The sequence below is a fragment of the Ursus maritimus genome (assembly GCF_017311325.1).
Source record: "Ursus maritimus isolate PB19 chromosome X unlocalized genomic scaffold, ASM1731132v1 scaffold_X1, whole genome shotgun sequence".
NCBI classification, from domain to species: Eukaryota; Metazoa; Chordata; class Mammalia; order Carnivora; family Ursidae; genus Ursus; species Ursus maritimus.
Window position 1 is genome coordinate 72683351 of NW_024423319.1, and position 27376 is coordinate 72710726.

General features: G+C 37.2%; 1 protein-coding gene across 1 annotated transcript in view; it reads right to left on the reverse strand.

Moving 5' to 3' along the window:
• Positions 1 to 27376, reverse strand: part of TEX11 (testis expressed 11) — a 265144-nt gene that overhangs the window by 60658 nt on the left and 177110 nt on the right. The window contains exons 18-22 of the mRNA XM_008712288.2: positions 25030 to 25086; positions 21866 to 21906; positions 20594 to 20680; positions 13396 to 13466; positions 11624 to 11740 (exon numbers count right to left, since the gene is read on the reverse strand). Coding sequence (XP_008710510.2) covers positions 11624 to 11740; positions 13396 to 13466; positions 20594 to 20680; positions 21866 to 21906; positions 25030 to 25086 — 373 coding nt within the window. The remainder of the gene's footprint in view (positions 1 to 11623; positions 11741 to 13395; positions 13467 to 20593; positions 20681 to 21865; positions 21907 to 25029; positions 25087 to 27376) is intronic.

Below are 27376 nucleotides of genomic sequence, written 5' to 3' on the forward strand. Positions count from 1 at the left end.
GCAGCCTGAACCTTAATCTGTGAGAGCTGAAGCACGGGGCTATACCTGGCAGAACCATGTGGATGGGGCCTAGAGGTTTGGGGGCCCAACTGCAGCCCCAGTGGGTCCAGAATGATGACACAAAGTCAAGGAGGATTGTTCTCAAGCCTTGGTGTTTAATGTTATTTGCCTGATTAGGTTTTAGACTTACTTTGAACCCATTAACTGGGTTTTTTCCCCTATTTCTTTTTTTAATTTTATAATAATTTTTTATTATGTTATGTTAGTCACCATACAGTACATCCTTAGTTTTTGATGTAGTGTTCCATGATTCATTATTTACATATAACACCCAGTGCTCCATGCAATATGTGCCCGCCTTCATACCCATCAATGGCCTATCCCAATCCCCTACCCCCTCCCCTCTGAAGCCCTCAGTTTCCCAGAGTCCATAGTCTCTCATGGTTCATTCCCTCTTCTGTTTACCCCCCTTCATTCGTCCCTTCCTTCTCCTACCAATCTTCCTGCTATTTCTTATGTTCCATAAATGAGTGAAACCATATGATAATTATCTTTCTCTGCTTGACTTATTTCACTTAGCAAAGCTCCTCCAGTCCCGTCCATGTTGCCACAAATGTTGGGTAATCGTTCTTTCTGATGGCTGAGTAATATTCCATTGTATATATGGACCACATCTTCTTAATCCAGTCATCTGTTGAGGGGCATCTCAGCTCCTTCCACAATTTAGCTATTGTGGACAATGCTACAATGAACATTGGGGTGCATATGGCCCTTCTCTTAACTACGTCTGTATCTTTGAGGTAAATTCCCAGTAGTGCAATGGCTGGATCATAGGGTAGCTCAATTTTTAACTTTTTAAGGGACCTCCACACTGTTTTCCAAAGTGGCTGTACCAACTTGCATTCCCACCAACAATGTAGGAGGGATCTCCTTTCTCCACATCCTCTCCAACATTTGTTGTTTCTTGCCTTGTCAATTTTTGCCATTCTAACTGGTGTAAGGTGGTTTTGATTTGAATTTCCCTGATGGCTAATGATTTTGAACATTTTTTCATGTGTCTGTTAGCCATTTGTATGTCTTCATTGGAAAAGTGTCTGTTCATATCTTCTGCCCATTTTTTGTTTTGATTATTTGTTTCTTGTGTACTGAGTTTGAGAAGTTCTTTGTAGATCTTCGATACTAGTCTTTTATCTGTAGTGTCATTTGCAAATATCTTCTCCCATTCCATGGGCTGCCTCTTAGTTTTTTGATTTCAAGCTATATTGCAAAGCTGTGATCACAAAGACAGCATGGTACTGGCACAAAAACAGACACATAGACCAATGGAACAGAATAGAGACTCCAGAAATGGACCCTTGACTTTATGGGCAACTAATCTTTGACAAAGCAGGAAAAAACATCCAGTGGAAAAAAGACAGTCTCTTCAATAAATGGTGCTGGGAAATTGGACAGCTATATGCAAAAGAATGAAACTTGACCACTCTCTTACACCATACACAAAGATAAACTCCAAATGGATGAAAGACCTCGATGTGAGACAGGAATCCATCAAAATCCTAGAGGAGAACATAGGCTGCAACCTCTTTGACATCGGCCACAGCAACTTTTTTCATGACACATCTCCAAAGGCAAGAGAAACAAAAGAAAAAATGAACTTGTGGGATTTCATCAAGATAAAAAGCTTCTGCACAACCAAGGAAAGTAAAAAAAAACTAAGAGGCATCCCTATTTCTCCTTTTTGAATGGGAATATGTATCTTATTCCTGGCTTACCATTGTATTTTGGAAGCTAGTAACTTGTTTGATTTCACAGGTTCATAGCTGGAGAGCAATTTGCCTCAGGATGAATTGTACCTTGAGTCTTGACTCATATCTGGTTTAGATGATATTTAGATGAAACTTCGGACTTAGACTTTTGAGTCAATGCTAGAATGAATTAAGACGTTTGCAGCTGTTGAGATGGAATGAATGTATTTTGCATGAGAAGGACACGAATTTTGGGGGCTCAAGGGAGGAATGCTATGGGTCTGAATGTGTCCCCCAAATTCAGTGTTTCAAACAGCTTAAGACACAGTGCTTAGACGGAAATTTATAGCTATAAAAGCTAATATTACAAAAAGAAGAAATAAATCATCAAGCTAAATTTCTACTGTAAGACACTGGAAGAAAAACAAACTAAAACTTAAGCAACCAGAAGGAAGAAAATGATAAAGATCAGAGTGGGAATTAATGAAACAGAGACCAGAAACATAATAGGAAAATAAAAGAAATCAAAGTTGGTTCTTGAAAAAGATCAACAAAATTGAAAAAAATGTATAAACTGGTCAAGAAAAAAAAAAGAAGACACAAATGACTAAAATCAGGAGTGAAAGAGGGGGCATAATTACCAAACTTACAGAAATAAAAAAGATAATTATAAGGGAATACTATGAACAACTATAAGCCAAAAAATTAGATAACTTAGATTATAATGGACACATTTCCAGGAACATAAACTACTGAAACGGACTCAGAAATTGAAAATCTACTAGACTACAAAAAAGAAAGAAGTGAAAATATACTCTGAAAACTACAAAACATTGTTGAAAGAAATTAAAACCTAAATGAATGGGAAAGATATTCCATGTTTATGGGTAATAATACTTAAGATCACAATACTCTCCAAACTGAGCTACAGGTTCAGTGCAATCCCTATCAAAATCCTAGCTGGCTTCTTTGCAGAAATTGAGAACTTGATCCCAACATGCATACGGAAATTCGAAAGACCCACAATAGCCAAAACAATTTTCAAAAAGAAGAACAAAACTGGAAGACTAACACATCTCTATTATAAAACTTACTACAAAGCTATAATAATTAAAACTCTGTGGTATTGCCATAAGGATAGACATAGATGTCAATGGACTAGAAATAATCCTCCTCATTTATGGTTACTTGATTTTCAACCTGGGTGACAAGATAATTAACATCTTCAACAAACAGTCCCGGGACACCTGGATATTCAAATGCAAAAAAAATGAAGTTGGACCCCCATCTCACACCATACACAAAAATTAACTCAAAATGGATAGAACTGAATGTAACAAGTAAAAATATAAAACTGTTAGAAGAAAACACAGGGATGAACCTTAATGATCTCTGATTAGGCAACAGTCTTAAACATTGACACCAAAAGCACAAGCAACAACAACAATAAAGTAAACAAAATGGGTATCAACAAAATTAAAAATGTTTGTGCTTCAAAGGGCACTGGTAAGAAAGGGAAAAGACAACCCACATAATGAAAGAGAATAATTACAAATTGTTATCTGAGAAGAGTCTAGTATCAAGAATATGAAACAACTACTAGAACTCAAAAAGATGACAACCCTATTAAAAATGGGCAAAAAACCCTGAATAGACATTTTCCAAAGAACGTATATAAATGGCAAATAAGTACATGAAAAGATGTTCATATCTTTTGTTATTAGTCATGATATCATCAGTTATTAGAAAAACGCAAATCAAAACTGCAATGAGACAGCACTTCATACTCACTAGCATGGCCATAATCCAAAAGATATAACAGCAAGTGATGGCAAAGAGGTGGAGAAAGTGGAACCCTAGCCCAGTGCTGGTGGGAATGTAAAATGGTTTCACTGCTTTGGAAAATACTCTGGTAGTTCCTCAAAAGATTAAGCATAGAGTTATCATAAAACCTAGCAATTCCACTCCTAGGTGTATATATATATATACTCAAGGGAAAATAAAACACATATGCACACAAAATCTGTATATGAATGTTTATCACAGCATTATTTGTAACAGCTGAAAATTGGAAAAATTCAATATCCATCACTGGACGAACGGGTAAACAAAATGTGGTATATTACTACAATGGGGATGGAGTACTGATCCACACTACAACATGGTGAACCTATTGAGTGTTATTGAAAAATTATAAAGGGAGCCAGTCAGAAAAGACTAAGTCATATGATAATATTTATATGAAATATCCAGAATAGGCAAATCTATAAAGATACAAAATAGATTAGTGTTTGCCTAGGGCTGCTGGTTGGGATAGGAATTGACTGCAAATAGGTAAGGGATATCTCTTAAGAGTGATGAAAATGTTTTAAAATTGTGTTGATAGCTGCATCAATCTATTCTAAAAACCATTAAATTGTATACTTTACTTGGTGAAGCATAAGGTATGTTAATTATACCTCATTAAGTCTGTTAAAAAATTATCTAGGATAGGGGTCAGGATACTTATGCATAAAAGGCCAAACAGTAAATGCTTTAGGCTTGGCCAGGCACAGAAACTATCTTTCACATATTTTCCTTTACAACCTTTTACAAATATAAAAAAAATTCTTAACACTCAGGCTGTAGAAAAACAGGCCATCAGCCTGATTTGGCTAGTCAGCAGTTTATCCAACCCATTTTAGGAATGAGATGTAGTTCCTCGACAAATTATAATGGCTGGATATTTTTTCCTAAGATTTGTTCATATATTTTAGAGAGACAGAGAGAGAGAGAGAGAGCACGTGCAAGCAGGGGGAAGGGCAGAGGAAGAAAAACCTCAGACTCCCCACTGAGTGCAGAGCTCCCCTAACCCTGAGATCATGACCTAAGCTGAGATCAAGAGTCAGATGCCTAATCGACAGAGCCACCCAGGCACCCTGTTGTATATTTTTTATCGAAGTATAACTGACATACAATGTTATATTAGTTTCATTTGCACAACATGTTCATTGGCCAATTCTATACATTACTCAATGCTCACCACAGTAAGTATAGTCACCATATAATGTTATTAAAATGTTATTGACTATATTCCCTATGCTGTACTTTTCATATCCACAAATTATTTTATAACTGGAAGTTTGTATCTCCTAATCCACTTTTCCTATTTCGCCCATCACCCTATCCGCTTCCTCTCTGACAATCACCAGTTTGTTCTCCGTATTTAAGAGTCTGTTTGCTTGTTTGTTTTTTTCCATTTTTTCTTTTTTTTTTTGTTTTCCTTTTTAGATTCCACATATAACAGATCATATGGTTTATATTTCCTTTCTCTGACTTATTTCACTTAGGATAATACACTCTAGGTCCATCCATATTGTCACAAATCATCAGATCTCATTCTTTTTTTATTGCTCAAAAAATTAAATACAGAAGGAGTGGGAGAGGAAGATGGTGGCAGCAGAGTGGAAGACACTAGGTTCATCTCGTCCCATGAACACAACTAGATAACTATCAAATCATCCTAAATACCCCAGAAATCAACCTGAAGACTGACAGAACAAACTCCACAACTAAAGGGACAGAAGGGGCCATATCAAAGAAGGTAGGAGGTGTGGAGACGTGGTTTAAGGGAGAAACAGACCACAAGTACTGTGGAAGAAAGGGAACTGTGGTCATGGAGAAGGGCGAGAGAGAGAGACAGAGACAGACACAGAGACAGAGGAGCATATAGGGGAATGGACAAGGAGAACATTTCCCCAAAAGCCACTGGCTTGGAAAATGAGAGGAGCTGAATTTTGGGAGTTCTTACAACCAGCGGGGCTTATAGCCTGGAGTTTTAAAGGTCTACAGGGGTAGCTGGGATAGAAACTTGAGGGCACTGTGCTGCTCCTGGAAATAAGGCAGGCAAACAACCTGGGGTAAGACAGCATGGAAACAGAGATCTGAAGAATGTCTGGGGCACACAGTGGGAGATTATTCCTTCAGGCCTCTTGGAGAAGAAAAGAGGTGGCTGGTGCCATTTCCTCCCCCAGTTCCTCAGCATAAACACAGAACCACCTGAGGGAAGCAGCTCAGCACAGACACTGGCTGCCTCACTTGCTTACACAAAACCCCACGCCCCTGTGCTCTGGCTGCCCTTCTCAGTCAAGCCTACCTCAGTCCCAGCATGGCGAGCCCCTCCCCCAGAAGACCAGCACAAACCCCTGCCCATACCAGGTCTCCCAACCAAGAGAGTTCTGCAGGGCCTCTGTCCTGGTGGAGTTGGGTGTCAGGCCTCATTTCACAAGCAAACTGCAGCACACCTAGTTAAAACTTGCCACATGCAGGCCAGGGACCAAACACTGCCCACAACAGGCAAGGAGATCCTCTGCAGATGACTGGCCTGAAGGACAGAGCAGGCATGACATAAGCTCTTATTCATAAGGACATTACTTTCAGGAGCAGGAGACATAACTGGCTCTTCTAACACAGAGAAGAAAGCAGAGACTTAGACAAAATTCCAAGATGTAGGAATTTACCCAAATGAAAGAACAAGATAAGGCCATGGTCATAGATCTAAGTGAAACAGATATAAGTAAAATTCCTGATAAATTACTTATTTATTTATTCATTCATTCATTCATTTTACAGAGAGGGAGAGAGAGAGAAAGACAGTGGGGTGGGCGAGGCAGAGGGAGAGGGAGAAAGAGAATCTCAGGCAGACTCCCGGCTAAGCACAGAGCCTGACACGAGACTCAATCTCACGACCCAGAGATCATGACCTGAGCCGAAATCAAGAGTCAGTTGCTTAACTGACTGAGCCACCTAGATGCCCCTGATAGGGAATTTAAAGCAATAATCATAAGGATACTCACTGGGCTTGAGAAAATAAAAACAAACAAATAAATAAATAAATAAAAATAATGGAAAATAATGAAGCCAAATAAAAGAGATGAAGAAGAATTACGCAACATGAGAATAGACTTAGTGAACTCAGTGACTCCATAAGTGTAGTAACATTCATATATAGGAGTCCCAGAGGAAAGAGAAAAGTGGGCAGAAAATTTATTTCAAGAAATAATAGCAGAAAACTTCCCTAATCTGGGGAAGGAAAGAGACATTGAGATCCAGAAGGCACAGAGGGTTCCCATCAAAATCAACAAAAGCAGACCAACACCAAGACATACTGTAATTAAACTGGAAAAATATAGTGATCTTAAAAGCAGCAAGACAAAAGAAGCCCTTAATTTAAAAGGGAAAACCCATAAGGCTAGCTAGAGATTTCTCAACAGAAACTTGGCAAGCCAGAACAAAGTGTCATGGTATATTCAACATGCTGAATGGGAAACATCCGCAGCCAAGAATACTGCATCCAGCAAGGCTATCATTCAGAATAGGAGACAGAGTTTCCCAGACAAACAATAACTAAAGTAGTTTGTGACCACTTAAATCAGCCCTGTAAGAAATATTAAAGTGGACCTTTCAGTGCAAAGGACAGACTACAGGTGACAATGACAAGAAAGAATCAGAGAAAATTTCCAGGAGCGATGACAAAACAAATTATAAAACAGCACTAAATACATCTCTCTCAAGAATTACTTTGAATATGAATGGGCTAAATGCTCTAATCAAAAGACACAGTGTGTCCGAATGGATTAAAAAACAAGACCCATTTATATACTGCCAATAAGAGACTCATTTTAGACCTAAAGACACCTGCAGATTGAAAGTGAGAGGGTGGAGAAACATTTATCATGCAAATGGATGTCAAAAGAAAGCCAGAGTAGTAACACTTATATTGTACAAACTGGACTTTTTTGTTCTTGTATTGTTTTTACCCTACTTTGGTATCAAAGTAATACTGGCCTCACAGAATGATTTTGAATGTGTTCCCTCTCTTCCATTATTTGTAAAATTTTGATAAAGATTGTCATTAATTATTTTTTTAATATTTGGTAGAGTTTCACCAAGGAAACCATGTAGTCTTGGGCTTTTCTGTGTTGTGAGATTTTTTATTTTTAATTCAACATTCACTCTTGTTACTGGTCTAAGATTTCCTGTTTCTTCGATTCAAGATTCATGATTCAATCTTGGTAATTTGTGTGTTTTTAGGAATGATCTGATTTTATTTTTCTAAGTTATCTGATTTGTTAGTATATAATTGTTTATAGTAATCTGTTACCACACTATGTATTTCTGTTGTCTCTTCCATTTCTCATTTTGGTTTTTGAGTCTTCTCTCTTTTTTTTCTTAATGTAGTTAAAGCATTGCCAATTTTGTTTATGTTTTTGGAAAACCTGGTCAATACTTTCAATGTTATGTTATTATTTATTCTGGTCTCCATTTTATTAATTTCTGATTTTTCTTTGTTATGTCCTTCCTCTCCTAAACTTCAGCTAAGTTTCTTCTTTTTCTAGTTACTTGTGGTACAATATTAAGTTGTTTATTTGAACATTTTTCTTAATACAAGCATTTATAGCATAAATTTCTCTCTAAAATCCACTTTTGCTGTATCCTATAGGTTTTGGAATATTGTGTTTTCTTCTTTATTTGTTCTGAGACATATTTTAGATTTGCTGTTTGATTTCTTATTTGGCGCCTTGCTTTTTTTTTTAAGATTTTATTTATTTATTTGACAGAGAGAGAGAGACAGCCAGCGAGAGAGGGAACACAGGCAGGGGGAGTGGGAGAGGAAGAAGCAGGCCCCCAGCGTAGGAGCCTGATGTGGGTCTCAATCCCAGAATGCCGGGATCACGCCCTGAGCCAAAGGCAGACACTTAATGACTAAGCCACTCAGGCGCCCCTGGCGCCTTGCTTGTGCAGCACTATGTTTTTTAATATTTGCATATTAAATATATAATATTTACATTGAAAAAAATGAGAAGGAAAGAAACAACACAACACACAAGACCTGTGGGACACTATCATATAGTCTATTATATATGTAATTTGAATACTAGGAGGAAAAGAGAGATAAATGGGACAGAAAAAATGTTTGAAGAGATAGTGGTAGATAATTTTTCAAAATTAATGAAACACATCAAACCATAGTTGTAAAACCCTCAGAGAATGGCAAGGATTTTTTTTTTTAAAAATTTAACCTAGATATACTATATTCAAACTGGTACAAAACAAAGATAAAACAGAAAATCTTATAGACAGTCAATGGGAAAAAATAAGATATCTGTATATAGAACAAAGATGAGGCTAACAGACTCCTCGGCAATTGTGCAAGCCCAACAACAGCGGAGTGACATCTTTCAAGTGCTAAAATTAAAAAGAACTGATGGCTCTAAATTCTACACACAGCAAAACTATGTCTGAAAAATAAAGGAAAAATGCTTTTTCAGAAAAAGATTGGGGAAATTCAATAGATCAACACTACAAAAAAATGTTAAAATTCTTGAGGCCAAAGAAATAGGATATCAAACAGTAATTTGGATCTCAACAAAGAAATGAAGATTCAAGGAAGCCCTTAAAATGTATATAAATAAAAAGAACATTTTACTTCTACTTAATAGCTCTTAAAATAAATTGATGGCCTAATCAAAAATAAGAACAATGATACTGAGAGTTTATATAACATATGTAAAAGTAAAATGTACAGATAGCAACAACAGTACAAAAGATGGAAGGGAAAATTGAAAACATATCAATGTAAGATTCTTACACAACATGCATTAGTTATAGTATGCTTCAATATGTCCTCACTTTTTGGTTGAACTTAAGTACAGATTTCATTTTCACCTGAAATAAATAAGCTTGTTCACACGTGTAAGGAGTTGAAAAAAATTAAATAAATACCATATGATCCAGTAATTCTACTACTGGGTATTTACCAAAGAAAACAGAAACACTAATTCAAAACGATATATGCATCCTTATGTTTATTGCAGCATATACCCTGATATAGAAGCAACTCAAGTGTCCACCGGCACTTGGATAAGATGTGGTATATATATACAATGGTATATCACAACTGCTATATTTTTTTAAGCATCCCTCACTTCCCCCCCAGCTCATTCAGGAGAGTAGAGACAATGCTGATAAAACTATACGTTCCATCTATATTCCTTCATCATCTACTTATTTGGAAATACTCAAATTGATGAGCATTTAGAGAACAAGGAGCAGATAAACAGAACAGAATTCAACAAGTCTTCATTAGACAGAACACCATGGTCTAATTTACAGGGACCAGAAGACTTAGACGGTGAAAGGCAGAAATGCATCTTCAATTACCTAAATAGATATTCTTTCAAAAGCAAAGAAGATTATAGCAGGGTTAATAGGTTAGAGTTCTTAGAAACCATTAACATTTGCAAGAGAAAGAACACACAAAAAAAGAACAGTTGCTGGAAACAAACAAAACAATTAAGGGCTGTACTTAAGAGTTTGTGAAATTTCCCTCACATCAATTTGATCTCTATTCATTGATATACAAAATTTAATAAAGTCAGGACTACCAATTTAAGGGAAATTTTGTTTTAAAAAAAGATTTGTTTCTTTATTTTAGAGAGACAGTGTGTGTACAAGTTGGGGGAAGAGCAGAGGGACAAGGAGAAGGAGTGGGAGAGAATCTCAGGCAGAGCCCCCCCCCCGCCCCGCCCCTGCTGAGCACGGAGCCCAATGTGGGGTAGGGCTCAATATCACAACTCTGAGATCAAGGCCTGAGCTGAAATCAAGTGTTGGATGCTCAATGGACTGAGTCACCCAGGTGCCCCTAAAGGAAAAACTTTTAAAAGGTTAAAAGCACTATGCAAAAACTAAATGTTATTACTCTTTTTAAGTAAAGCAAAAAGCCCTACTGAGAATAAAATTGCATTTACCCCTGCTTTTTAAGAAGCAAAATGATTGTTTTTGGTTTTGCTCTGGGGCACATAGATTCTTTTCTCATATTCTTTTTAAATGGAAAGGTTTCTAGAAAGAGGTCCCTTTACTCCTCAAGGTTAAGGATTTTGTCTTCTTTATCTCCAGTACCTAGCAGAGTACTTAATACTCAAATGTTTTTTGAGTTCAAGTCAACATGGAACAGAAAGGAAGGGAAATATGTTGGCAGAGATCTGGTGACAGTTTGTTCCAGATCTGAAGAATCATATGAAAGAAGCAATTAACAGAGGAAGAAAATAAACAGCAAGAAGGATTTTATACCATTTGGAAAGAAAAGCTACAAGTATGGGAAATTGGGAAGTTTTCTTTGTCTAGTAAGAGAGAAAAAGCAGAGAGATCTAGATTTTAAAATCATACCAAAAACGCTAGTGGTCCAACTTGGAGACAATTTTCTTAGCTTGGAAGAAAGATGGTAAAAAACTGAAGACAAACCAATATTCTGGTCTATGGGAGACTGAGATGTTGATGCTGGCATCTTCTAAAAGGGGTAAGGTTTACAAAGCTAAGAGTGGAATTCTGGCAAATGTAGGAATTCTGTCTTTTTGTTGTTAAAACTGAGTTACTGATAAAATATTTAAGGGTGTGGGTCAAAAGCAAATGCAATTAGACTGAAGAAAAACAATCCAAGTAAATAATCAGATGACTATCGAAGCTGTGGAGGTAGATGAATTCTTCCTTAGAGAATGTGTAAAAGGAAACAAAAATAGAGAAAACTGTTTCTTATGGGCCACGTATGATTGCAGGGAGATGATGAAGAATATCTAAAAACAGATTCGGAAAGAGTGGTCCATGGGAAGAGGCATTTTAAAAGAAGAGATATTCAATCTTTTTAAAAGAAGAGGCTAAGCCAAATGTGACCTTTCCTTAGGAAGGAATGAACCATTACAAACCTTTGAAATCAAGATGCCCCTGGAAAGGATGAAAGGGTTCTTTAAAGAGAAATCAGAAAGAACTGCATCAGGGAAGGCAAACACACCAAATAGCACACTAAACTCTTTCTTGTGTTTTCTTTGAAGTTTGCACATTACCTGTTCAAACGCTGTTGAAGCTTTTCTTCCTTGCTCTAGATCAACTGCAGCTGCCATAAGTAAACATGTTTTCTGTGCAATCAGAATTACTTGATCAGAAGGACAAAACTGGGACAGCTGATAAGAAATAACCAGAACATCAATGAATACTGAGAATTCTGCCAGGTGAACAGAAACAATCAGAATGAAAATCAGCAACATCCTGTCTGAATGAAAAAATTCAGCTGGAAAAACACATCTCACCTAAAAAACGATATAGACTATAACACTGATTAACGGTTTTAATTTTATATTACTTTCCATTGTCTTTAAGGACCTTTCTAGAGATTAAAAGCTTCATTTCTTTGCAATTTTCCTATCTTCCCAGTGATAGGTACTGTCGTTCGGCCCTGTATTTCTATCTAGTGATTTATTTCTCACTTTATGTTGTAATTTCTAAGTGATTTTTCTCCTGGCAAATAGATTTCCCCTTTGTATTGAATAGAGCTGAAATTAGCACATATATTGTCATGGTTGAAAGAGACAATGTCAAATCTTGACAGGCATTATTAGGCATAACCTCATCATTAAACCTTGTCCTCTAACTTTAGAAAAAACTCCCAGCTTTATACTACAATAAACCTCTAGGCCACTTGGGATTCTTACACAGAACCCTACTAGTGCTATCACAAATGTTCAAACTAAAACTAACGTATTTCACCTAATTTAAATGGCAATTATACCTAAACTTTCAAAGACTATTTCTTAATCTCCCCAAATGTTCAGTGATCATAACCATCACTGCCACTGAATTAACAGCATTTCAAAACACCCTATCTCGTTAGGTCTCAGGTTACTAGTATATAAAATGAGGGAGTTATGCTAGATTATCTCTATAGTTCTTTCCAGTTCTAAAACTCTTAACATTTACTCTATCTCAACATATCAGACAGTGTACTCCTGAATGTGTAAGACAGACATTCTTAGCCCCTTTCCTTTTATTCTCTCATCAATATTGCTTCCTTTCTGGAATTTAATCTCTACCTTGGAGACTAATGACTATTTAAAAATGCTTATAATTGCAAAATAAGCTTACAAATCCTTATACACAGAACCTGCTCTAGGAAAAATCATAAAGTAGGCCCAAGATTCTTAGCATTCTTTTTCACCTTCTCATTTCTCCAGATACCCATTCTATACTCCTATAGATTTATAACCCTTCCTAATGTTTTATTAGTTGACAATTCCTCTCCTAAAGAGAGTTATATTTTCATACAGGACTCTGGGAGACTGAATTCCTCCAAAAGCAAAGAAATAAGTCTCTTATGGTAAAACTTAAGGTTTCCTTTTTTTTTAAGATTTTATTTATTTATTTGACAGAGATAGAGAGAGAGAGAGACAGCCAGCGAGAGAGGGAACAGAAGCAGGGGGAGTGGGAGAGGAAGAAGCAGGCTCCCAACAGAGGAGCCTGATGTGGGGCTAGATCCCAGGACCCTGGGATCACGCCCTGAGCCGAAGGCAGACGCTTAACGACTGAGCCACCCAGGTGCCCCAAAACTTTAGGTTTCCTGATGGTTGTTTGTAATATTTTGGTATGGGGAGAACTGCCTCATATTTGTACATTGTCTCCTACAGGGGACATATGCTCCTAGGTCATTCCTGTTTAGTCATGTATTCTAAAAGTTTCTAGATTAAAAGCCAATACCACTTTATATTTGGTCCTTGAAAATAGCCACAATGGTTCATATCTTTGTTGTGGTCCATTCGTGAGATACTTACTAGAAGAGCCTTACCTTATAAGAAAGAATGAAAAACTCTCTCATTGTCACTGGGTCTTTGCCACATTGCACAGCCAAGTTCCAAGCTGAAAGTTAATATGAAATAATATAATTATGAAAATCTGTTTAATCTATACCATTAAAATCTTCATTACCTGCATTTTTAATATTAATATACCAATGAGGGGTTTCTCAGGTTTAAAAAGCTAACTTTAGATTTTTAGAGAATTTTTTCCAGGTAAATTTAGAGACTTTTATCACTTCCAACCTACAAATCTTGCCAATAACTAACGGAGGTAGTGCTGATTTTTTTTTTATAAAAACTGGGGATATATAATACATTCTTAATTGGAATAAATCCATCTAAAAAATAAGGATCACCAAGGAGCTTACCACTGGAATTCATAAAAGTATGTTAAAATTCAGCAAAGAGGTGGGGAGCTAAGATGGCAGCTTGAGCACAGCTAAATAACTATCAAATGATTCTGAATACCCAAGAAATAGACCTGAGCACGGGCAAAACAAACTGCACAACCAGAGGGAGAGAAGAGTCCACAGTGAGGAAGGCAGGAAGTGCAGAGATGTGGTTTTATGGAGAAATGGATCATGGGTGCTGTGGAAGGCAGGGGGCCCTGGTTGTGGAGAAAGGCGAGAGATGGTGGAGCACACAGGGATAGGCACAAGGAGAAAACTTCCCCAAGGCCACTGGCTGGGAAAATGAGAGGGGCTGATTTCTGTGAGTTTTTGCCACCAGCGGGGCTCAAAGACTGGAGTTTTAGAGGTCCATGGGCATGGCTGGGATAGAGCCATGAGGGCACTGCTCTACTCCTGGAGAGAAAGCAGGCAAGAAACCCCGGGGGCAGACAGGGTGATCTGAAGATTGCCTTTGGCGCACAGGGAGAGACTGTTCACTCTTCTTGGAGCACATCTGTGAGAGGTGTCATTCTAAGAGCTGCCTCTCCAGGGACAAAAGAGCGAGCCAGCGGCGCCATTTCCTTCCCCTTGCCCCTCAGCATAGGCACAGAGATACCTGCTGAGGGCGGCTAACCAGAATGCTGGCTGTTTGGCCTGCTCTGCTCCAAATCCCACATCTCTGCACTCTGGAGCAGCTGCCCTTCTGGGTCAAACCTGCATGAGCCCCAGCACAGCAAGACCCTCCCCCAGAAGACAAGAGCAGTCCCTGCCACACCAGGTCGCTAAAGTTTGGAGTTTTAATAGTCAGCAGATTTGGCTAGGATAGAGCCTGAAGTGCACTGCACTGCTTCAGGCAGGCAAGCAACCTGGAGACAGACAGTATGAAAAGAGCAATCAGAAAAATGCCTGGTATGTACAAAGGGAAATTATTTGCTCTTCTTGGAGTGATTCCCTCAGAACAGCAAGCATGGAGACTGCACTCCAGGGAAAATGGAGCTGGCTGGTGCCATTTCCCTCCCCTGCCCCTCAGCATAAATGAACTTCAGTAAATAGAACAGCATCAAAACTGGCTTCCTAATCTGCTAACACTAGGTCTTGCCCCACTGCACTCTGCTGGTACTGCCCTACTCTGGCATGTGTGCCTCAGTCCCAGTGCAGCAGGCCCCTTCCCCAGAAGGTCAGCAGAAACCTCTGCATGAACCTCAACTACCGACCAAAAAGTTTTGCAAGGTTTCTTCAGTTCTATTGGAAGTAGCATCAGGTCTCATTTAACAAGCAGATCAGGGGTGCCTGGGTGGCTCAGTCGTTAAGCATCTGCCTTTGGCTCAGGGCGTGATCCTGGCATTCTGGGACCGAGCCCCATATCAGGCTCTCTGCTCTGCTGGGAGCCTGCTTCTTCCTCTCCCACTCCCCCTGCTTGTGTTCCCTCTCTCTGTTGGCTGTCTCTATCTCTGTCGAATAAATAAATAAAATCTTAAAAAAAAAAAAAAAAACCAAGCAGATCAGAGCCTGCCTATTTAAAACTCCCTACACTCTGGCTAAGGTCCAAACACTGCCCACTGCAGGCAAGGAATGTCTCTGCAGACAAATGACCTAAGGAATAAAGCAGCCAAAACATACCAGCAGAGTGCACGCAGCACACAGAAGAGACACTCCCTGAAGTGCCCAGACCCTGAACACTATGTGACCTCTTCTTCATAGAGCCATTACTCTCAGGAGCAGGAAATGTAACAGGCACACACAGAAGGCAGAGACATAGACAAAATGCCAAGACGGAAGAATTCATCTCAAAAGAAAGAACAAGAAAAGGTCATGGCCAGAGATGTAATCAAGACAGATATAAGTTACATGCCTGATGGAGAATTTAAAGCAACAATCATAAGTATACACAATGGGCTTGAGAAGAGTATGGAAGGCTTCAGGGAGACCCTTATCACAGAGATAAAAGAGTTAAAAAACAATTAGAAATGAAAAATGCAATAACTAAGATTCAAAACCAACTGAATGTAATGACCACAAGGAGGGAAGAAGCAAAGGAACAAATAAGTGATAATGAAGATAGAATAATAGAACATAATGAAGCTGCACAAAAGTCAGAAAGAGTAGCTATGGATCACGAGAACAGACTTAGGGAACTCAGTGATTCCATCAAACGTAATACCATTCATATCATAAGAGTCCCAGAAGAAGAAAAGAGGGAAAAGGGAGCAGAATGTTTATTTGGGGAAATAGTAATTGAGAACCTCCCTAATTTGGGGAAAGAAACAGACATACAAATCCAGGAGACACAGAGAACTTCCATCAACATCAACAAAAGCAAACAACACCAAGACATATTGTAATTAAATCTGTAAAATATGGTGATAAAGAAAAAAATTCTAAAAACAGCAAGACAAAAGAAGTTCTTAACTTACAAGGGAAGACCCATAAGGTTAGCTCCAAATCTCTCCACAGAAGCTTGGCAAGCCAGAAGGGAGTGCCATAATATATTCAACATGCAGAATGGGAAAAATCTGCAGCCAAGAACACTGTATCCAGCAAGGCTATCATTCAGAATAGAAGGAGAGATAAAAAGTTTCCCAGACAAACAAAAACTAAAGGAGTTTGTGACCACTAAACCAGCCCTGCAAGTAATATTAAAGGGCACCCTTTGAGTGTGAAAGAAAGATAAAAAAAAATGACAAAGGCTAGAAAGGAACAAGGAAAATCTCCAGTAACAATGACAAAACAAGGAAAAAATGGCACTAAATATGTATCTATCAATAATTACTTCGAATGTAAATGGACTAAACGCTCCAATCAAAAGATATAGGGTGTTCAGGATGGATAAGAAAACAAGTCCCATCTATATGCTGCCTACAAGAGACTCATTTTAGACCTAAAGACACCTGCAAATTGAAAGTGAGGGGATGGAGAAACATCTATCATACAAGGGATATTTTTAAAAAATGGAATAGCAATATTTATCTCAGACAAACTGGACTTTAAAACAAAGACTATAACAACAAAGAAGGGCACTATATAATAATAAAGGAGACAACCCAGCAAGAAAATCTAACAATTGTAAATATTGATGCACCCAACATGGGGGCAACCAAGTATATAAAACAATTACTAACAAATATAAAGGAACTCATTGGTAATAATACAATAATAGTAGGAGACTTTAATACCCCACTTACAGCAGTGGACACACCATCTAAGCAGAAAATCAACAAGGAAACAATGGCTTTGAATGATACACTAGATCAGATGGACTTAACAGACATATTCAGAACACTTCATCCTAAAGCAGCAGAATACACATTTTTTTTTGAGTGTACACGGGACATTCTCCAGAAGAGATCACATACTAGGTCAAATCAGGCCTCAACAAGTACAAAAAAATTGAGATCATAACATGAATATTTTCTGACTACAACACTATGAAACTTGAAGTGAACCACAAGAAAAAATGAGGAAAGGCCACAAATACATGGAGGATAAACAACATGCTACTAAAGAATGAATGAGTCAACCAGGTAATCAAAGAAGAAATAAAAACAATACATGGAAACAAATGAAAATGAAAACACAATGGTCTAAAACCTTTGGGATGCAGCAAAAGCAGTCCTCAGAGGGAAGTATATAGCAACATAGGCCTACCTCGAGAAGAAAAATCTCAGATAAACAACCTAACCTTAAACTTACACTACCTAGAGAAAGAACAACAAATGAAGCTTAAAGCCATCAGAAGAAGGGAAATAATAAAGATTAGAGCAGAAATAAATTATAAGGAACCTAAAAATCCCAGTAGAACAGATAAATGAAGGGGCATCTGGGTGGCACAGTCATTTGGGCCTCCAACTTTTGGTTTTGGCTCAGGTCATGATCTCAGGGTCCTGAGATCAAGCCTTTCATCATTCTATGATTCTCTCTCTCCCTCTCCCCCTCCTCTCTGCATTCTCTCTCAAATAAATAAATAAATCTTCAAAAGAAAGGACAGATCAGTGAAACCAGGTACTGGTTCTTGGGAAAAAAATAATAAAATTGATAAACCCCTAGCTAGACTTATCAAAAAGAAAAGAGAAAGGACCCAAATAAAGAAAATCACAAATGAGAGGACAAATAACAACCAACACCACAGAAATACAAACAATTTTAAGAGAATCTTATGAGAAATTATATGCCAACAAACTGGACAACATAGAAAAACATGGATTAATTCCTAGAAGCATACTAATTACTACAACTGAAACAGGAAGAAATAGAAAATTTGAACAGACTGATAACCAGTAAAGAAACTGCATCAGTAATCAAAAATTTCCCAACAAGCACAAGTCCTGGGCCAGATGGCTTCATAGGAAAATTCTACCAAATATTTAAACAAGAGCTAATACCTATTCTTTTCAAATTGTTCCAAAAAATATAAAAGGAAGGAGAATTTCCAAATTCACTCTATAAGGCCAGCATTACCCTGATTCCAAAACCAGACAAAGACTCTACTAAAAAAGAGTACTACAGGCCAATATAGGTTCATCAGAAAGTTAAAAATAGACCTGCCCTACGATCCAGCAATTGCACTAGCAGGTATTTACCTGAAGAATGCAAAAATACTGATTCAAAGGGATACATGCACCCTGATGTGTTTATAGCAGCCTTATCTACAAAAGCCAAATTATGTAAAGAGCCCAAATGTCCATCAACTGATGAATGGATAAAGATATACTCGGGGTGCCTGGGTGGCACAGTGGTTAAGCGTCTGCCTTCCGGCTCAGGGCGTGATCCCGGCGTTATGGGTTCGAGCCCCACATCAGGCTCCTCCGCTACGAGCCTGCTTCTTCCTCTCCCACTCCCCCTGCTCGTGTACCCTCTCTCGCTGGCTGTCTCTCTCTGTCAAATAAATAAATAAAATCTTTAAAAAAAAAAGATATGGCGTGTGTATGTATATACACACACAATGGATTATTACTCAGCCATAAAAAGAATGAAATCTTGCCATTTGCAATGATGTGGATGGAGCTAGAGAGTATTATGCTAAGTGAAATAAGTCAGAGAAAGACAAATACCATATGATTTCCCTCATATGTGGAATTTAAGAAACAAAACTTGAGATCAACATAGGGGGAAAAAAGACAGGCAAACCAAGAAACAGACTCCTAACTATAGAGAACAAACTGAGGGTTACTGGAGGTGAGGTGGGCAGGGGGATAGGTTAAATGGTGATGGGTATTAAGGACAGCACTTGTGATGAATGCTGGTTGTTGTACATAAGTGATGAATCACTAAATTCTACACCTGAAACTAATATTACACTATATCTTAGCTAACTCGAATTTAATTAAAAACTTTAAAAGAAAAAAAAGTTCAGCAAAGAACAGGGTACACTAAAATCAAAGGCTGAAGAAAATTGCTGTAAAGATTCACATCTTCCATAGAACATTGGAAGGCCCCATTTGGCAACATTTAGCATAATTTTCATGTTGGAAAATTAAAATTAAAATTCAGTAAAGAAGTATTGGAAAATAACTTTTCAAACTTCCAAAAGATCAAAGTCATTAAACCTTTCTATAGTTTAAATGCATGTTATTTTCAATTAGTTGCATAAGTTTCTGAGAAGCCAGATTGCTGTGTTTATTCCATTTTCTCCTAGATTAGAGTCCCAGTAAACCCCATAAAGCAGAAAAAGATTCATGAGAACCAGTCCACTTTGTGACATTGCTGCTTAATTGCTCTTGATTACTTATCACTGTAATAACTGCCTCCACAATTTTTATACTTGATCTTAGCCAAAAGGCTGAGAAGCAATTGCCTCCACAATTTTTAAGTGTTTTTACTGAAATTAAGCCTAATAAAGTAAATTACACAACTTATAATTGGTTAGCTTGATGAATTTTCAAAGTGAATAAAATGATGTAACCAATCCAGATCAAGACAGACCTTGATCGTTACCAGAAACTCAGAAGCAACCCAACCACCCCTCTTCAAGTCCAACTCCCTTCAAGGGAAACCACTATCTTCACTTCTAATATCATAAATTAGTTTGCCTGCTTTTCTTTTTACCACATATAAATGGAATCAATGTCTGACTTCTTTTGTTCAACATTATGTTTGTGAGATTCATCTATTTTGTTGCATGTAGTTCACTTTTCATTTAAATTTTTTATGTAATCTCTATGCCCAACATGGGGCTCAAACTCACGACTCAGAGATCAAGAGTTGCATGTTGTACTTACTGAGCCAGCCAGGCACCCCACGGGTAGTTTATTTTTGATGAATCAAATTTAGAGATAAGTTAGGCATTTTAGATCAAATTTAAGAGCATAGCCTTGGGGACCTCAAGTTATAAGTCCTCATTTTATTCTTACACCCATTTCTAGAGAAAAAGAAACCTAATATTAACTGAGTACCCAGGTATATACATGGTTTTATTTAAAACCCTTACTAGCCCTATGAAGTATGTATAATTGTTCCCCTTTTATAAATAATGAAATTGAGATTAAGTAAGTTACCCTTGTACCCATAGCTACACATAAAAGAGCCAGAATTTGGGGCACCTGGGTGGCTCAGCTGGCTGGGCGTCCAACTCTTGGTTTCAGCTCAGGTTGTGGTCTCAGGGTCATGAGATCGGGCCCCGCATTGGGCTCCGTGCTCAGTGGGGAGTCTGCTTGTCCCTCTCCCTCTCCTCCTCCCCCTGCTCGCTCGCTCTCAAATAAATAAATAAATAAAATCTTTTTTAAAAAAAGAGCCAGAATTTGAATCCACATATGTCTGATTCTACCACCCCCCAGTTTCCCAGAGCCACAGAATATCCTTTTACCTATTTTTCGAAACCAATGAGCTTCATTAGCCCTTGAGTCTGAAGTTGAGTCCTCGCCATTGAAAGACTGAGAGAGTTTCAGGAGTGCTGCATTGAACAGAAAGGTTTTATAGTGAGGTCTTTTACTTTACGCTCTAGCAAAATTGTTAATACAGCCTGAAAAACAGTCAAACATAAGTTTGAAATTAGAAAGGTCTTTTCGTGTGTGTTTGTATACAGGTACATACCAAAAGAAATTAAAATGACACAAAGCATTACCAAAGCTCCAAGAAGCAGTTAACTCAAACTTTGGGGGAACAAACACATCTTTGGAGAGATTTATAATTTTCCTTAATCATTCACCACCTGAGGTAGAAAGATAGGATTTACATGTAAGGAGATAAAAGAGTAGGCACAATCATTAAAAAGACTGAAATGGAGACTGAGAACCGGAAGAGTATTGATAGGTCGCTGTAATACAGCAAGCACACTGTAGAAGCAGAACACGCTGTCATCATCACAAGACACGTGTTACACACTCGCATACCCTTCTGAGAGGTAAGAACACCAAACAGCCAAGTTTGGAAGCCTTGGTTTCTAAAGTACTTTCCTACATTTAACACCTTAGTGATAGGTATTTGAGGTAGAAAATTGAACTACTGAAATAAAGAGAATAGAGTTTTTAAGATGTTTTGGACATAAGGAAATAGGTGTTTGGGTAGTGGAAATAGGAAGAGCTGTTAGGCAAAAGGGACATTGGGTAAGAAAGCACAGAGCTGGAAAAAAGAAATCGATGTGGCTAGAAGGTTAGCTTGCAGTGAAGAGGGAGGAATTATTAGTAGACGGGGAGATGGCATAGGCTTGGGTAGTTCGATAAACAAGTTTCAAAATAACAGAGTAAACGATCTGATCTGATTCAGAGGGCATGAAAATTAACAGGCTGCACAGCATTTTTATTTGTCTTGATCCTTTTTCACCTGTTCTATTCTTAGGTTAGGATCAAGTAGCAATAAGGACAGACAGAAAGAAAGAAGGACAGAAGGAAGGAAGGAAATGTCTTTAAAATAAATTGGAATAAAAAGAGAGCTGAAATCACATTTGGAGATGAATGTTAGTGATGACAAACTTTTCTCTGCTTGTGAATAAAGAAACCAAAGTAGACTTCTATGGCAAACATTAATAAAAGCATGAAGCTTAACTCAAACATGAAGTCTGTCTGAGTCATGTACTGGGAGAGTTTAATAGAAAACAGAGGCAAGATGAAGGACTGAAAATAACCAAAATGATATTTACCTGTATTCAAGCAAGTCAAAAGTCTATCCATTTCTTTCTTTCTAAAAAATAAGGAAATGAATGTTTTCCTACTGTTCCAAAGCTTTACTACAGAGAAGTACAAAATGAGACCCCAAGAGAGCTACACAGAGACAATGCAAAATTGTGGAGTTTATTGTTCAAGGCTCCAACCTATCATTTCAGCACTATTTTCCCTCTCTACAGGATACTATTCCTCATTCCCCACCCCAGTGCTCTCACATTTTTTCTCTCTTCCCCTTCTATTCCTACTCTCAGCAAAGGATTTCAATGGCTTATAAGGTTTTATATTACAGGATCACTGAATTTGAGAGCAGACAGTGATATTTGTGATTTTCAAGTTTTTTCTTTTTTGAAGAGGGGAATTAGAATGCTTGTTTCAAATAAACTTTGATGAAAATCTAATATACAAGAAAAGATGTAAGTTTAGCTGCTCTGTTTGAACCAGTAGTGGGTAGAGGCCTAGAGCCTCACCTTCCTGGAAGTCCCTGAGGCAGTGCCACAGAATTTCCAGGATTCTGAAATATATTTTAAAAACCACTTATCCAGTCCAGACCCTTCATTTTATAGATGAGGAAACAGATCTGGAAATGGCGGATGATGTGTCCAATGTCATGCAATTAATGACAATTTCAGGACTACTACACAGGTCTCTTGACCCTCTGTCAAATTTCTTTAAGGGGTATATAAATTTTAACAGAAGAAAACATGTCATTTTACTGAACAAAGGAATGAATATGGAAGTACTGGCAAGCTCAACTAAGGAAGTTAAGAGGAAGCAGAGTATACTCTGAGATTGGCCTTATCATGAGGAGCTCTAGTATTACATAATAAAGACTATGCTTCAGGAAAAGCAGCAGCTTTCTCAGAGATAAATATTAGAGTCTGGTTTACTTAGAATAACTTCTTAAAGTAAACTTTATTGATCTGAATTTCAGCTAATCTAAAGTTGACTTCCTCACTTATTTAATTCAGTGACTATAAAATAACCTAGTAAGGGTCCATTAATGCAAATAAATGGTATAAATAAGAATGAGGACCTGGAAAGGGACGTATATAGTCTATTTAAGAGACAAACTGCTTTAAAAAAAAATCTTAGCACGTGAGTTGTTATAATACTTAGGTAGATACTGCTAAAGGAAAAACATGGGTATTTTAGAAGAGAAAGGAACTTTAAAAATTACCCAGTCTAGCTTTTTTTATTTAACAGATGGAAAAAATAAAGCTTAGAGAAGTTAAAATAAGTTGTTGTTGTCGTCTAAGGTGAACCGGAGTTACTGAAATAACTGAAACTAGAACTCAATTCTCTGACTCTTCTACTGAATTGGGCTTTTTTTTTTAAATAATCTATTTGTTAAATAAGGTGCTGACTGCTATCTGAAAACACTGCTAGCAGATGTTCTTTATGACTATATTTACTTGCAAACAATAAAGGTCTATTTTTAAACCATTCTGTAATTTAAGTTTATCATTAATTTAAACAGGATTCCTTTCCTTTCCCCATTTCCAAATTGGTTTTAATGAGTAAGGTTTGACTATATGTCACAATTACATGGAATATGAAGCACTTTTTAAGACCAGTACTAAAGATCTTCTTGTAAAGAACTGATTGATATTCAGCCATTTAAATAAACTGAGTGGCTATTATGTGTCAGATACTGTCCTAGGTTTCAGAGATACAAAGATAAATACAAACAGTCCTAGCCCTCAAAGAGATCTTATAATCTACCAGCTATGTTTAGTCTCTGAGTTTCTTTTCTTTTCTTTTTAAAGGTTTTAAATGACTTTAAAGTTTTGAAAACTGAAGTAGAGTTGACACATAACATAAAACTAGTTTCAGGTATACAACACAGTGATTGGGCAAGTCTATACATTACGCCACACTCACCACAAGCATAGCTGCCATCAGTCACCATACAAGGCTATTACAATACCATTGTATTTTTAATCTTTTTATTGTAGAAAATTTCCAAGATGTTTCTATGTTAACAGACAAATGGATCCCCATGTACCCATTGCCCAGCTTCAATAATCATTAAACTCATTATCAATCTTATTTCAGTCATACCTCTAACCATTCCTTTCCCTCCCCTATTATTTTGAAACCAATTCTAGACATCCTATCATTTCATCCATATATATTTTAGAATGTGTCTCTAAAAGATAAAGATTCTTTTAAAAAAACATAACCACACTATCATTATATGTCTAAAAATTACTGTCTTAATATGATCAAATATTTGGTTATTTTTTAAATTTACAATTTTCTCAGTATCTTTTTTTTAGTTTGTTTGCATTCCCTTCTAATATATTCATAGAGCCTCTAAAGAAGAGGCAAAATTTATGCTTGGGTAAAATTTGTACCATGAAAAAAGTTAAGTCATCAGTCCAACATTATTTCAGTCACAGATATTTCCCAAAGAATTTAGCTGAAAAAATGTATTGCTCCAGGCACAAATTATACATAAAGCAAAAGCAAAATAGAGATACACTATTACAGAGTTTTTATCTAAGTAGATAATACAGAGATGAGCGATTACTTCTCTGAAAGTTATCCCTAATCAAGACCTGGAATAGAGTTTTCTTTCAAATAATTAGGAGGTAGTGAATTTCGTGAATGAAAAATTGGTGACCTAATTCTTCCGCCAATTGTTAAGTTCTTGATGTCTTATGCCATAGAAATTGTGAGCAGAAAGATATTTGAATACTCCCAGCTGAGCTGATACAGATTCACAATCAACAAGCTAACTAGGTTAAATGTTTCTGTGGCAAAATAAGAGATACAACTATATATGTCTCATGTTAAGAAAGGCGGAAACAGATGCAATATCATAGTAAAATCATAGCTAACATTATTGAGGGCTTAGTATTTGGCACTCTTCTAAGTGTTTTCACATTTTACTCATTGAGTCATTACAGCAACCCCATAAGGTAGGTAGAATTCTATTCTCATTTTACAGATGGGGAAATAAAAACCCAGGTTACATATCCAATAGGTGGCAGAGCCAGGATATAAACCCAGGAAGACTGGCCCCAGAGCCTATACTGATCTTACTATACTGGACATCTCTCAACATAAGGTTTATACTGAAAGTTACTATAATTATTCTAATGGCAAATATATCATTTCTGTTGAAATAACTTACTTGTTTTCAGATTCTGGCATCTGAGAAACTCTTGGGAGAACTAGACGAAACAAACACCTGTATGATAAAGAAATATAAAAAGTGATGCTTAGGAAAATCAGGTGAAAGAATATTTACCAATTTATTAATCGTGATTATCCCAGGAGGCAAAAGTGAGAAAAGACAGTTGGTAAGGAGGAAACTAATTTTATTTTATGTATAGATCTTTGTATTGATTTAATGGTTGTAACAAAACCATGCAAATTTTGTATCTCGGGGAGAGTAATTTAAGAAAACAATTTAAAAACAAAAGTGCTGCTTATGACAAATTCTTAAATAGTTCCACTGTTTATATCATTGCTCCAAATTACCTACTAGAACATCAGGTACGATGTACAAATCTTAATATTTTTCTTAAGGAGCCTGAGCTGGCCTTTAGGTTCCACATAAACTAGGATGACTGTTCTTTCAAGGGGATCTGACAGCATAATGATGAATTAACAAAATAAGGTAGGTTATAAAGTTTTAAATGCTAAAAATCTTTTTTAAAATACCATCTATCCTGAATGATTTTATATATTTATCTGACTGAAGGCATGCAAGTAACTCAAGACTCCTCTGATACTTTGTTCTGTGACTCCCTTTCTTTTCAAGAGTAGTTGACCAATAGGAGAACCACTATAGAACCCTTCTGGTTTCCGATCTTTGCCACTGACATATTCTCAGACACATCATGAGGAGTTATCATGTCCTAACCTCACCCTCTATCTCACTACTGTATGTAAAAGTTCCCTTTTGATAAACCATTTTCCTTCACAGAAAGAGAAAAAGGGGAAAAATCAAGTTCAACTGATGTCTTTTCTAAAAGATTATTTATTTGAGAGAGAGAGAGAGAGAGAGAGCATGCACAGCAGGGGGAGGGGCAGAAGGAGAGGGAGAAGCAGATACCCCGCTGAGCAGGGAGCTCAACGAGGGGCTTGATATTCAGACCCTGAGATCATGACCTGAGCCAAAAGCAGATGCTTAATGACTGAGCCACCCAGACGCCCCTGATATCTTTTTTTTTTTAACTTTAAGCATCCCTATCAAATTTCCAAAGACATTTTTCACAGAAACAGAAAAAAAATCCTAAAATTCATACGGAAACACAAAATACCCTGAATAGCCAAAGCAACCTTGAGAAAGAAAAATAAAGCTGTAGATATCACACTTCCTGGTTTCAAACTACACTACAAAGCTATAGTAATCACGTTACTCGCACAAAAATAGCAACATACACCAAAAGAACAGAATAGAGAGCCTAGAAATAAACCCATGTATAAACCATGTATATACCATGTTAACTAATATTTGAGAAGAGAGCCAAGAAAATATTCAATGGGGGGGAAAGATAGTCTTTTCAATAAATGCTGCTGGTAAAACTGGATATTCACATGCAAAAAAATGAAATTGGGCCACTATCTTTCACTACTCACAAAAATTAACTAGAAATGGATTAAACACTTAAGACCTGAAACCAGTAAACCTCCTAGAAGAAAACACAGGGGATAAGTTTTTTGACAATGACTTTTTGGATATGACACCCAAAGCACAAGCAAAAATGAACAAGTGGGACTACATCAAACCACAAAGCTTCTGCACAGCAAAGGAAACAAAATGAAAAGGCAACCTACAGAATAGGAGAAAATATTTGCAAACCATGTATCTGATAAGGGGTTACTATACAAAACAAATAAGGAGCATATACAACTCAAAAAAAAAACCCCAAATTATCGGATTTAAAAATGATCAAAGGACTTGAATAGATATTTTTCCAAAGAAGACATGCATGGTCAACAAATACATGAAAAGATGCTGAACATCACTAAACATCAGGTAAATGCAAATCAAGACCACAATGAGGTATCACCTCACACCTGTTAGAATGGCCAGTATCAAAAAGACAGATAAGTTTTGGTAAGGATATGGAAAAGAGGGAAACCTTCGACGCTCCTGGTGGGAGCATAAATTGGTACGGCCACTGGAAAACAGTACGGAGTTCCTCAAAAATTAAAAACAGTCAAACATAAGTTTGAAATTAGAAAGGTCTTTTCGTGTGTGTTTGTATACAGGTACATACCAAAAGAAATTAAAATGACACAAAGCATTACCAAAGCTCCAAGAAGCAGTTAACTCAAACTTTGGGGGAACAAACACATCTTTGGAGAGATTTATAATTTTCCTTAATCATTCACCACCTGAGGTAGAAAGATAGGATTTACATGTAAGGAGATAAAAGAGTAGGCACAATCATTAAAAAGACTGAAATGGAGACTGAGAACCGGAAGAGTATTGATAGGTCGCTGTAATACAGCAAGCACACTGTAGA